Consider the following 14,759-nt stretch of genomic DNA (forward strand, 5'->3'; position numbering starts at 1 on the left):
AAAATCGAAGTAAGCATAAGTCGATTAAAACAATTGTTTTCTGTGAATCTTTCAAATTATTAGGACATGTAAACACCTTAATCGGTGTTCCAGCAGTGTATTTGATCTGCGCTAGCACCATCCGAGTGAGCCTCCCTCTTTAGAGCGAGTGAAGTGAGTTCAGAATAAATGTTTTTTGTTGTTGTTGACCTTTATTTAAGGTCAGTTAAGAACAAATTCTTATTTTCAATGATAGCCTAGGAACAGTGGGTTACGGGCAGAACAACAGATTTGTATCTTGTCAGCTTGGGGATTTGAACTCGCAGCCTTCTGGTTACTAGTCCAACGCTCTAACCACTAGGCTACCCTGCCATCCCAAATGTATGTATGCGTCTTAGAAGTAGTTTTCACATAGAAACTTTATATGTCCGAACTCAGAATCAAATATGCTTCCCAAAAATAACATGGTCTCTGTGGTAGAACGTTTATTTTGATTGCCGATTTTCTGCATTTATCAGAGTGCCATCAGGCAGCCTGATTTCAGATGTGTCCATGTAAACAGGATAATTAGGGAAATCGTTCTTCTTGAAAATATGTAATTTTTTAAATCAAACTATTATATTAATCTGACTATCCACAATAATCATATTATTGTGTGCATGTAACCGTACTCAATGTCATGTGTTTACAAGTGCAACGTGGGGGATTTACTGATAAATAGAATATCCTGATCCTGCCGACTACGCAATATGTAACACTCAGGTTCAGTTTAGCCACAAATTGATAATAAACCATCCAAAAAGTCCTGTACTGTCAAACATCGGTCAATAAATTGTGGCCATTTGACACACTTGTTCCTCAGTTGAGGTTTCTCACTTGAAGTCCAACAGAACAGACTGTAACCTGGCTCCATAAAACCATCGTAGAATAACTTTGAGAGTTTCTTCTTTAGAAATTTTGCTCGTCTTTCTTTAAACTCTTTAAGGTACATGACTAGGCATCCACAATATGTAATCTGTTTATGATGTAAAATACATATGCAGGCAAAGTATATAAGTTCTACACGCCAAAAAATAAACATAATATGAGCATTGGTATCCATGATTCAGACTCTCTTGGACTCAATGTACACATCCAGCTTAAGAAGCACCAAGATGGATGTTGAAAGGCGTATGGTTGTATTGCACCAACCTTAAAACATCAAGTATGATCAATTACAGTATAATTTCATATATGTGGTAGCTGTCATTCCTCTGAAATTACTAATCTCTCTGCAAGTAGAAATACCACTTTCAGTTTTGGTGAGTTTGTTAGCACCTGAAGTTGCAACTCTTAAAGGAAAACTCCAAACAAAAACTATATTTTGATATTTGTTTCATTAGTCCATTATTGACAAAGTCCCAAAATGTTGACTATGTCAACAATGAAGTAATGAAACAGATACCAAAACAACATTTTTGGGGGGGGGGGTTACCTTTAAGTGCCTTTATTGTACAGTATCAATAATATACCCAATGAGGGAAATGTGTTAATATACCCAAATCAAAGTGCCTGCTTTACATAATTCAGAGAAATGTCAAACCAACAGTGAAACAAACAGTAGAACCAAAACATATGAACAATTGGTCTCCAGTGCACAGCAGCACCTGTGTTCCTACATGTATGGGTGAAACCATTCCAAACACTGACTATCACCAGATCACCCCCCCATTGCCATGCCACACACAGCTCAGCCTTGACGAGCCTAGATATGTCTATATCGACATGATAATCCAGGCCAATTTATAAAAAAGCACCCTTCAATGACAGGGAAACACATTTTTTTAAATAAAGACTTTAGCAGCTCTGCGTAGCCGTTATTCCACAAGAAGCTCCTCCATTGATCTTTCCGAAGGAGAATAGACAAGTGTCGAGACATTCTTCTCATCACAGCCATGTGGAATTTCAAGCACACGAAGACAAAAAGATGCCAAGGCTACAAATAAAGCAAATGGCCATCAAAGGCAGTTACTTTCATAAACAACTGAGAACAAAATTACAAAAAAAGACCCCCAAAAAACAAAAAAAACTGAAGGGGGCAACCAGAAGAAGCCCTATAGAGGCCATCATAAGCCCCTTGTTCATCGAATCAGGCCCATATGAATGAAAAAATACTATAGTATACTATGGCACAAAATCCTATCCTCCTCTCATTACAGTACACGTGATGTTTTTATTGATTAAGGAAGTTGTAGTATTTTTGGCATTACTATAGTACTTTTTAAATAGGATATGGAGCCCTCGGAACTATTCACAACGCTACAGTAAGTATAATAGTACAAGTGAAGATGGCATCAAATAAAGAGAAAAACAAACATTATTTAGCAAAATGGCAAAAGACAAACTTTTGCTCCAGTGCAAACTCCTTTCCCAGACGATGACACAACCAAAGTCCAACCTGAATAGTAACTGTGTTGTGTAGAGTGTGTGAGGTTGTATGCCTTGAGAGATGTACAGAAGCCTAGAGTGTTCTGTTCAAATGGAGCATAATCCCAATGTAATCCCTTCCCCTCACCCTATTCAAAATAGATCTATGAGCTTTTGTGCTTACTTTATGACAGATCTTCCCCATAAGGGGATATACTCACCATTCCTTTATGGGGTTAGGGGAGAATAAAATTGAATGAATGTTTATAAAGAGTAACTAAACTGTACAATTACCTTCTAAATGATTCCAAGAGAATACTTGATGATGGATACTGTATGTCCACAACATATCAAATATGTGAAGCATAACATGCTCCATTTCCCTAATAGCCATTATGAACACTTCAGTTATGGTGTCAAAAGACCAGAGCCCAGGGATAGATTTTTGATCTGCATGATATCATTCTACAACTTATAGTAGACCTACATCGACCTAATCAATTGTTGGTATATATTGTTACTGTCACGTTCTGACCTTTATTTCCTTTGTTTTGTCGTTATTTAGTATGGTCAGGGCGTGAGTTGGAGTGGGCAGTCTATGTTTGTTTTTCTATGATTCTGGGATTTCTATGTTTTGGCCTAGTATGGTTCTCAATCAGAGGCAGGTGTCATTAGTTGTCTCTGATTGAGAATCATACTTAGGTAGCCTGGGTGTCACTGTTTGTTTGTGGGTGATTGTCTATGTTAGTTACTTGTGTCAGCACAGGTCTCATTATAGCGTCTTATTCGTTTATTGTTTTGTATTCAGTGTTTAGTGCTTAGTGCTTTCTTTAATTAAAAAATCATCAAGAGCACATACCACGCTGCATTTTGGTCCGCTCCTCACGACGATCGTGACAGTTACCAATTGGATTTTCACATTTGGAGTTATTAAAATTGTGTCAAATTTCAACCAAACCCTGCTTAAATAAGTTACAAGATCATAAACATACATGCCAATACAGTTGTGTTCAGCTAGCTGAGCCTCGTTGTGGTGCCATGTCCTGTGCTCTGAGGTATATTTTGTAGGATCTGAGTGAGAACCCTGTGTGGATGGGAGAGTCTCTGGGAGGTGATAGAGGGCTAGCAGAGTGAGGCAGGTGAGGATACTCAGGTGAGCAAGGTGCTGTAAACTGAGACCGTACTAGGCTTCATGGACCGTATTTACAATGGGCTACGCCTGTACTGAAGTATAAAGATGAGATAGAAAGTGAAAACCTCAGACGGGGTCCTTTTCCAAATGGTTAGAACATTTGTTTCAAAGTAATCTATGTTGTAGCACACAGTATTGCTTCCCTAAAATTAAATGTTTTGCACTGGAGTAAAACTTTGGAAACATTGGATAGCCACTGTTTTACTTTCAACTTCTTTTAAAAAAGGAACTTAAATCCATTGATTGATGCTGGGGAATGAGCAACGCTTTAGACTGAGAGATCATTTTCCAGGTGGGGTTTTGTGGCATTTTGGGGGAAGAGTGTAACCTGACTCCCCCACAGTGTCAGAGGAGAGTGGCATGGTCTGGGTCCATGTTATCCATGCTGGCCAAAATGGCCTTCCGGTCCTCCTGGGGCGGGCGGCGGTACAGCAGAGCGGAGAAGCGGGAATACGGGTCCTGTCTGACTGGCCGTTTCTTCTTCGTGCGGAGGTAGAGAGCTTCTTCGGGCTGGAGTACCTGAGAGGTGTAGTCCTGCTGGGTCTGAAAGGTGGAGACACCTGGAGGATGGGAATAGCGACATACAGGTCAGAGGTGAGCGAGCCCTAGGTCAGGATAAGAGGGCAGAGGTGGAGAGTAAGGGTCCTGGGTGCTATCAGACCGACATTGGGACGGAAGGTGAGGCATGCAAAACACACAGGAAACCATGGGTCAGAAAAAAGGGTGGTTGAATTAGAGAATGAGCTCAGTTCCAATCCAAGGTAAATACTTTACACTGTACCACTCACCACACCATACCACCACAATATGGTTATTTGCGCACAATACTCTAGGAGAGTAGATACTTCCCAATCAGCAAAATGTAAACGTTACTCGGGTTACATCATCATAACGTCCCCATCCTCAATAATAATAAATTAACACATTTGGATAGCTACAGTAGGCTTTAGGTTTAGCAAATGCTAGCTAGCCAACAGTCCATAAAATGCATTTCAATGCCAGATGAATGACACTATTGGTTTGAATGTTTCAAATTCATTAAAGGGCTTCTACAATGTGGCACCTACATGTTTGGGACCAAAATAAGGTAGTTGTTGGGCAACAAAAAAATTATCTTACAATGGTTCAAATAAGTTAATTAGTTAGAAATGCAACATGAATAAGTGAGATGTTGAATTGCATGATTCAAAAGATAAATTGTATTAACTGATCATCTACAGTCATTTGATACCTGTGTAAGTATTATTAGAAATTATGTCATGACTATGGAGAAAGTTGGTGTCAAAGTTAGGTTTCTGGAGAACTGCAGAACTCATTGAGGGAACTACCTTGGTGTTACCACCACTACGGCTGGGTATCTATGATGGGGAAAATATCACACCATGGTACCTTAATCACACCATAGTGGCGTGCCGCTGAGTAGATAGCATCGTATGATGCATATATGTAATTTGATTGGCGCCTGTAAAAGAGAAAGTCCTTGTTAATCCTGCTGTGGTGAAGTCTCTAAAAATATATATGGCTACTGAAAACAAATCAGTAGTCTGCCAGACACAATTTCTGTCATAAGAGCGGTATGCCACAAAATGTGCATGTTATTCAATCATTGTCTTACGTCAGGACCATACAACCACAACGCCAGAGGACTCACCTGTTTTTCTTCTGGACTTGGAGTTGTTGTTGTTGACCACCATCATCTTCTTGGCCTTTTTAATACGTTGGTACCTCAATGCATCAAACCTCTCAGACCCCGCAGGGGCACTCGGCTCACCTCGACGATTTCTGAACAAAAAAGGAGGGAGAAGACACGTAACCCTGAGGAACATCTGTCTACTGGACCTCTCTGTCTGCATGAGAGGCCCTCAAAGTCCAAGGATCAAACCTGATGAGTTCTGCTTCACATTACCTAACATTTGGAGCAATGTGACACACCTGAGGTTTCTGACTGAACAAAGCCAATAGTTCGGCCAAACTAAATCAAGAGGTATGTTTGTGTGACTTGAATCTAGGGTGTTCCTGTATTTTACACTATCTGTTCTATGATTCGTTAAAAAAATATAATCATCCTTGTAACAAAGTTGTGATGCGTCAATTTATCCCAAGGTGAGGTATACAAGATTATTACAGTGCTTAAACATTTAGAAAATATATTTGCACATGTTATTTTCAGAGGGGAGTGAAAAGATATATATATAAAAATAAACCATAAAAATGGAATTTGATTTCAAGCTTAAGTGTAAAGAGCAACACTTTCTTATGGTTTATTTTACCATTTTTATTCTGAAAAGAACAGTTGCAAATCTGAAACAATATTGTCATTTGTAGAACATGAACGAGTATCCCTATCCAGATACCGAGGCACCTTAAAACGGCAGCCCACAAATTCTGTCACCAACACACCAGTTCCTCAAAAGACACGAAAACAAATAGCATTACAAAGGGGCTGTCCTCCAGCTGTGCCTGCAGAGAGAAATTGAAGGCATTTAGAAGAGGGGGAAAATCACAGCTGAGCGACAAAGCATCATCAAGATGTATTCATAGACATGGATACTGTCTACAATGGGCTTCACCATGCTGACAGGGAGAGATGGCGGGAGGGGAAAATGGCTACTTGGGAACAGTCACATTACGAAAAATAAGCCAAAACCAAAACGAAGCACTCGGACAACAAATGTAACAAGAGTTTATTCAGATATTTGTTTTTTGGGGGGGAACTGAATATAAATATTTAGCGATGGCATGCATGGCAGTTTGCACATGGAACAGGACTTTAAAGGGGAATACTCTGAAAAGTGGTCATGTATGGCTCAGTTGGTAGAGCATGGCGCTTGCAACGCCAGGATTGTGGGGCTGATTCCTGGGGCCACCCATACTTAAAATGTATGCACATATGACTGCAATTCGCTTTGGATAAAAGCGTCTGCTAAATGGTATATATTATATGATTATATAAAAGCACTTCATAGGACTGTGGACCTAAAACCAGGGGTGCTTGGTCCCCCTCACACCCTGGGCTAATGCTACTTTCCCCACAATATCAAGAAAGTGTGTCAACAGTTGTGGAAGGACACTTGCTTCACATGGTAGTGAGAACTGTTCTGTAGGCTTAGAAAAAGGCTATTACAATTGTAATTGTCTTTGTCCGATACATATATATTTCCTCTGATATCTACTGCTTATTCTTAATGAGGACACAAAAGAAAGCACAAAAAAGTAAGGACAAGTGCAGCTAAGCTGCCAAAGTAACACCATTATACATAAAAATGCTTCTGTGGTCAAAAGAACAGATAACATTTTTGTCAGGGCCTTGCTTGTGCAAGGACTTTCTTTCAGCTTTTTATATGTACCTGTCAGCTGTCATGGTAATTAACCAAAACATTCTTCATCGAAAAATAATGTTGTAATAGTGTTGTTAGCATTCATCTCAAGCATGCAGTTGTGTCAGTGATACAGTGCCTTCAGAAAGTATTCACACCCCTTGACTTGTTCCACTGTTTTTTGTGTTACAGCCTGAATTTTAAATTGATTAAATTGAGATTTTTTTTGTCACTGGTCTACACACAATAGCACATAATGTGAAAGTGGAATATTTTTTCTGAATATTTACAAATCATTTAAAAATGAAAAGCTGAAATGTCTTGAGTCAATAAGTATTCAATCCCTTTGTTAAGGGAAAGGGGGAAACCTAGTGAGTTGTACAACTGAATGCTCTCAACTGAAATGTGTCTTTCGCATTTAACCCAAACCCTCTGAATCAGAGAGGTGTGGGGGGGCTACCTTAATCAACATCCACAGTGCACAGGGAACAGTGGGATAACTGCCTTGTTCAGGGGCAGAATGACAGATTTTTACCTTGGGGATTTGATCCAGCACCCTTTTGGTTAGTGGCCCAACGCTCTAACCAACAGGCTACCTATGGCAAGCCTACATAAGTTTAGGAGTAAAAATGTGCTTAACAAGTCAAATAATGAGTTGCATGGACTCACTCTGTGTGCAATAAAAGTGTTTACGTTACTTTTGAATGACTACCTCATCTTTGTACCCCACATATGAAATTATCGGTAAGGTCCCTCAGTCAAGCAGTGAATTTCAAACACAGAGTCAACCACAAAAACCAGGGAGGTTTTCCAATGGCTCACAAAGAAGGGCACCTGTTGGTAGATGGGTAAAAAATAAATAAAAGCAGATATTGAATATCCCTTTGAGCATGGTGAAGTTATTAATTACACCTTGGATGGTGTGTCAATACACCCAGTCACTACAAAGATACAGGTGTCCTTACTAACTTATTTGCCAGGAAGAAAGGAAACCGCTCAGGGATTTCACCATATTTTCAAGCATAGTCGTGGCTGCATTATGTTGTGGGTATGCTTGTAATCATTAAGGACTGTGGAGTTTTTTTTCTGGATAAAAAAAAGGAATGGAGCTAAGCAAACAGGCAAAATGCAAGCGGAAAACATGGTTCAGTCTGCTTTCCACCAGACACAGGGAGATTAATTCACCTTTCAGCACAAAGCCAAATCTATACTGGAGTTGCTTACCAAGAAGACAGTGAATGTTCCTGAGGGGAAAAGTTACAGATTTGACTTAAATCTACTTGAAAATATATGGCAAGACCTGAAAATGGTTGTCAGCTTGAAGAATTTTGAAAATAATAATGGGCAAATGTTGCACAATCAGGTGCGGAAAGCTCTTAGAGACCTACCCAGAAAGACTCACAGCTGTAATCGCTGCCAAAGGTGTTTGTACAAAGTATTGACTAAGGAGTGTGAATACTTACGTAAATAAGATATTTCTGTATTTAATTTTCAATAAATTTGCAAACATACAGTACTAGTCAAAAGTTTGGACACGCCTACTCACTTCAAGGTCCTTATTTATTTTTTACTATTTTCTACATTGTAGAATAATAGTGAAGACATCAAAACTATGAAATAACACATGTAGAATCATGTAGTAACCAAAAAAGTGTTAAACAAATCTAAATATATTTTATATTTGAGATTCTTCAATGTAGCCATCCTTTGCCTTGATGACAGCTTTGCACACTCTTGGCATTTTCTCAACTGTGTGTATGTGTGTGTTTTCTGGTCTACATCTGTTTGATGTGATCAATCAGTTTATTCCAGTTCAGAATAAAACATATGTATTTTAAGAGCAACAGTTCCAACCTAGACTTTCTATCAACAATAATTTATACAGTAAGATGTACAATAGGCCTGATCATTTTTTTTCTGTACTGTACTTAGGGTTGCACATCAAAAAGCCTGTGTGTGTGTGTTCTGTTATACATCCTGTGTGATGGGATCAATCCGTGTATTCCAGTTAAGATTGAAATTATTTATTGTACCTTAACAGTTCCAACCTAGACAGGTATGTAGGAGTATGTAGGAGTGTTTTTAATGGGGGAAAATAATAATGAAAATATATTTATGGGTATTTCATTGTTATTTGTTTTTGTCTATATTGCATTTTGTTTTGGCAGAAGGGCTAAGAAATGTACTGATATGTACGTATAGTTGCATATTTTACTAAGCTTGGGTCCCAGGAAAACACAGAATTTTTCATTTGGTTTCCAGGCGGAAAAAGTTTAAGAACCCCTGGTGTAGATGGTTGAGGAAAAACATCCATTTTGTTTTCAGGCTGTAACACAATCAAATGTGGAATAAGTCAAGGGGTATGAATACTTTCTGAAGGCTTTGTATGTGTCTAACCTCCAAATCAATTATCATAAAGGGTGACATATGCATGTTTATGTCAGAATGCATAGATTATTGCAGACTGTAGGACTCAAAATGCATAGTACTTTGAAAAAAGGAAAAAAAGGAAATGCAAGTTGATTGGAGTAACAAACTAAACAAAGCAAGACCGAAAGACTCGTATTCCCCTTTAAAGGACGAGGTGATTCAAAGCCCCACCTGCCCCCCCCCCTTCAGACATGGATCCAACCCTTACCTATTGTGGTGTAGAGGACCTGGTCACAACAACGCTGCCCAGATAGCTGAGATCAATCAAAAACAAAGCAGGTAAGACTCCAGGAGCCATCAAGAACCACCAACTGCCCCTAATCAATAATGATGAAGACATTGCAACACATGAAAGCGGACAGATCCCTGCAACACGCTTCGCCCAACAAGCCTCCCTGGCAGTCAGACCAGGGATGTCCTGGGAGCAATGGAGGGGTGGGTGAGGGATGGGGTTGGGGTGGAAGGTTCAGGGAAGAGGCAATTCATGCAGTCAGGTTACTAAGGACGAGGATGGACCCCCCTGTGCCTGCTGAGATGGACTCTCATAAAAGTACCCTCTGCATGATAAATACCGAGTCCTAAAAGGCCTAAGAGTTAGACACAGCAATGGTGTTTGTTTTGTCTGAGAGTCAATTCGGATGCACATATGGGATTCCTCCTGTTGGGTGAAAGCAGGGTAAAGCATGACACACATGGAAAACCAGGGATCCTGTGGTGATGTCCCTCTGATTCCAGGCTTTTAGGGGCTTGTATCAAACAAACTGCACAATGCATTTGAAATGGTTTAGATAATAATGTCAATTTCTCCAAAGACTTACTGTAGCCCCGAAAGGTCTGTAAGGTAATCTGTGAAGCAAATCATTTCTCTTGTTAGGTCACAAAGGAGTTGATCCACCAAGTCCGAATTTAGAGGAAAATTAACAATCGGGGTTTGTCAAAAGACAAGTTTGGTACAGTGCTTCACAGATTCAATGGATGGATTTTTGAAAGTTGATGTCTGACATGAAAAGCAGCATTGATCGAGTTGAAAACGTCAGAACTCCCAAGCCCATAAAATAAATCTATACAGCAAAATTACATTACAATGAATAATGTAAGAGTCCCTAGTCAATTTATCATCATAAATTCTATCCTTTGATTAAGTAATTTGTCAAGAAAAAAAGAAAAACATATATATTGATATTTCACTCTAAAAACTGACATTTGTATGTAGTCCAACCCAAATTTTCCTGACAAGTGCATTTAGCTTTTAAAAGTAGAACCAGAATTGTCTTCAATGTAACTGCGTTCAGAACTCAAGGTGCAACCTAACAAGTTAAAGCAATTAGTAATGGGGCAGATAACAAGTAAATCCCTCTCTGAAGGCCTAGTGCACCTACCCTGAAGCTGAAAACTGGGGTGGAGAGGGCTCGGACGGAAGGACCTCCTCCTCAGTTCTCCTCTGGGATGGTATCTGCCCAATGGGATCACTTGGGATCTGCCCAAACATGTTGCTGCTTTCCATGGGGGGTGACGGGGACTGGGACGGGTAGCTTGTGGCGGAGGTGGCAAAGGCCATGTGGGAGCGGAAGCTGGGACTTGCCCTCTTGATAACCTGACCATGGGCGGGAGAGGAAGAGGGAGACGACCTCCGAGAGAAGCTGGCTGAAGAGGGGGGAAGCAGGGTGATCTCAGACATCTCTGGAGGTATGGAGGGCTGGACGAAGCTAGGACGGGGACGCGGTCGCACTAGAATCTCTGGGGAGCCCTCGTGGGAACTAAGTGGACTCTGGGTGAGGGGCGAGAGGCGGGAAGGTTGGAGGACCATCATGCTAGGCTCCATTCTACGAGCCTGCCTGGGGCTGAGCCGGGGGGTAGGCTCAAACCACCGGGTGTCCAGGCTACTGAATGTGCTAGGGCTGCCCATGAGGGCTGTTGGGTCGGGGTAAGGCAAAACCGGCACACCCATACCGTAGCTTATGTGTCTTAGCTTCCCTAGACTCTGAGCCTCTTGCATAGCTAAACGCTTGACTGGAAGGCCCTGAGGCTTGACCTTGCTGGGAGACTTGCCTGGACAGCCCTTTGGGACCTCCATCTGCAGAACACCGGGATAGGAGGGCACCTGGAGAGAGGATGGCTGGAGAGCACCAGGGGGAAGAACATGGGGAGGAGGGAAAAAAGGTTCCCGGTGGAGATGCAAAGGTTGGTGGGGTGGGAAAATGAAGTGGGGCCTTTCCAGATTTGCAAAGGGGAAATCGGGTCTGTGCCAGATCTCCGGGGAGTGAGAGGAAGAGGTAAGCGTCAGGGGAAGGGGGAAGCTTGAGACGGCATAGTGATGAATATCTCCTTCCCCCATCTCCTCAGGGATGCGGTGGTGACCAAAGGGCCCTTCGGGGTGGTAAGGTGGTGATGACATGACAGAGCTCAGAGGGCTGGTGTCTACCATGTAGAAAGGGGGTGGAGGGTCGGGTTCCCCAGGGCTGCCAAGGTACCCGTAGAAGTGATCGTGGCTCTGGGGGAAGGCTCTGTGGTGCAGGGAGCCTTGGATCTGCCCCGTGGCCTCAAGCCGACTGCTCTCCATGATGGTCATACCTTCCATGGGTCTCTGAAAGTGGGGGCTGTAGGCTGGTGGCTGCAGGTAAGACTCCTGGCTGGAGATGGGGGAGATTTGGTGAGGTCGAAGGGTTGCCATGATGGGGGGCATGGGCCCGGGATCATCGTTCTCCTCATCCGACTGGCGGAATTCGGGATAGCGGTCTGACTCTTCGACGAAGGGGAAGCCCTCAATTCGCCGGGGCTTGATGGAAATCATCTCCATGTCGCTGGGGTCCATGACGAAGCGTCCGTCAGGGCCTCGGCTGATCAGCTCAATTGGCGTGGTTGCCTCCATTTCATACTTGGAGACGCTGTACTTTTTGCTCGTTATTGCTCGCTTGGTTTTCTTGTACAGGGAGAGTTCTTCCTTCTTCGCAGAACTCGAGGGGATCTTCTTCATGCTCATGCTATGCCCGTCCTCAGAACACTCTGATGGTTGTCCCATGGAACGCATACTCTCCGGACTCTCCTTACCAGAGGAGGACCTGAGAAACAATGGAAAGACAGAAGGCCAGTCAATGCCTGCTCACCTGCCTCCTTTAACATGACTCAGCAAACAACCAAACTAAGCACCTCTGTCGATGCCTTTACTGCCAGGCAACATTTTAACTGGAAATTACGATGAAATAAATAAAATAAAGTCTCCAATCAGAGATGACACATGTATCCATAAAAAATGCTTTTTTAAAGAGCCAAGCTCTGACTATAAGTGTTTCTTATTTAGGTAACAAAATAAATATTTTATCTGAATAAGTTGAGTTTGAGCCTGAAGTTTAAATGGGGATTTCAGACACTGCTACGATGCGCAAATGATTTGATCTGACAAGGCAGTGATTGAATGTTGATTATGTTGATTATGAATAGAGGATGGAGATGGAGGGACCATGTGCAGCAGTAACTTTAGAGTTTTGGACTGCTCTCCTACGCAACATTATAAATAAATTGTTGAGTCATAGGTGCATGATCTTGGTATGGAGCCAGATGACCCACTGAGTAAAGTATATGTCACACCCTGACCATAGTTTGCTTTGTATTTTTCTATGTTTTGGTTGGTCAGGGTGTGATCTGAGTGGGCATTCTATGTTGGATGTCTTGTTTGTCTATTTCTATGTCTGGCCTGATATGGTTCTCAATCAGAGGCAGGTGTTAGTCATTGTCTCTGATTGGGAACCATACTTAGGTAGCCTGGGTTTCACTGTGTGTTTGTGGGTGATTGTTCCTGTCTCTGTGTTTGCACCAGATAGGGCTGTTTAGGTTTTTGCACGTTTATTGTTTTTGTTAGTTTATTCATGTATAGTGTCTTTATAAATTAAACATGAATAACCACCACGCTGCATTTTGGTCCGCCTCTCTTTCACCAGAAGAAAACCGTTACAGTATATTTTATGTGCAGGGTTAACAGTCTATGTTGTCTATTAACTTTCCATTTGCTCACCCGCATCACGTGAACAGCTCAACAGGAGACTGTGCCGATTATAAATCATGTCTGCCTGTTAGTTTCTGATTGAGTAATATTTTCATCGTTCAGTCATGGTAGTGTAATTGATGTGAAGTCAGTCACATTAATTAAGTGTCTCTCAGTGGAATAACAATGCTTAATGTGTGTGTTGTATCACCTGACATTTCCATTTACTTAGATTTTAATAAACTTCTGATAGTCATTGCCTCTGGTTGGTTCTAACATGTCCCCCGATCCCACCCACACATTCCCATTGCCCAGACACGGCCATCTTGATGACTCAGGTGACCATCTTTAGCAGAGTGGGCATCTCTCCCTTTTCCCCTCCTTTTTTCTCGATAAGTCTTGTCATTACTCAAACTTCCCTGGACCACATACTCTCGAGCCTTGTTCTCACTATATTTATATGTGGTGTTGACATGCATGTTATTTGTATTTTAAATTGTGATTTGAATTTAAGAATATCCACTTAGAATACAGTACATTCTAAGGTTCTCATTGTAGAAATTGGACTACGTGTTTGTTATTAGTTGTATGGGTTTTATTCATTAGGAAGAAATTTGAAAGCCCATTTAGTCAAGAGAGTATTTATGTTATACCAAGAAATGAGGAACAACAAGCATTTTCCAGAAAAGAAAAGAGAAAAATCTGGACGATATGATAATACTTTATTCAGAGTACCAAAATACAATGTAAGGCTGAGGCTTTTCAGTCTCTCTATTTTGCTGAATCACTAAGGCCTAGCTGTGCTTGTGATGGCTGCGGTGGCAATGGAGGGGCTGAGTTTCTAAGGCAACTGACAGTCGAGGACCCGCATTGAAAAGCAATGACGTTCTCATTCTCTGCTACGTATGAGGCACGTACGCTCTCTCTCCGCAGAAGGCACTGTCTGTCGTGGTGCAGGGTCTTCAAGTAGAGTGTGCGTGACACAGGCAAACACATCTGACTCCACTGGACGCAGAGCACAACCCACATTCAAGATTCTTCCAGCAAGCTATTCAATATCTACTACTCATGTGGTTCATAATATCTAAAACTATATCAACAAGTTGAATACATAGAAATAGCTATTACAAGCAATGCTATACACATACTTCAGTCTAGATAGAACTGTAATATGTAATATGCTGGCTTGTTTGTTTCTATAAAAATCACTTTTGAATATAGTATGACATTTACTGAATGTGCCATTTTTCATGTTAAGATTGTCACCGCTCATATTATTATGAGACAAAGATGTATTAACACTGGTTATAGCATGACTTTTAGCAGTACAGCAGATGAGGACAATACACGTATGTAAAAGTGAGAACCTCATAAGGGTTCTCCTGGTCATATAGATTCACTGGTTTGATTACAACGCTGTAAAATTACAGGTGGTCACATATACAACATTATACTT

The 14,759-nt window shown here is 41.3% G+C and overlaps 1 protein-coding gene across 1 annotated transcript in view; it reads right to left on the minus strand.

Annotated features, from left to right (window-relative positions):
- Positions 1-983: 983 nt before the first annotated feature.
- LOC115136006 (protein turtle homolog B-like) overlaps positions 984-14,759 on the minus strand; it is a 208,455-nt gene continuing 194,679 nt past the window's right edge. The window contains 3 exon segments of the mRNA XM_065023750.1: positions 984-4,137; positions 5,229-5,359; positions 10,704-12,383. Coding sequence (XP_064879822.1) covers positions 3,923-4,137; positions 5,229-5,359; positions 10,704-12,383 — 2,026 coding nt within the window. The 3' untranslated portion in view covers positions 984-3,922.

Source organism: Oncorhynchus nerka, linkage group LG10 (assembly GCF_034236695.1).
Source record: "Oncorhynchus nerka isolate Pitt River linkage group LG10, Oner_Uvic_2.0, whole genome shotgun sequence".
Taxonomy (NCBI): domain Eukaryota; kingdom Metazoa; phylum Chordata; class Actinopteri; order Salmoniformes; family Salmonidae; genus Oncorhynchus; species Oncorhynchus nerka.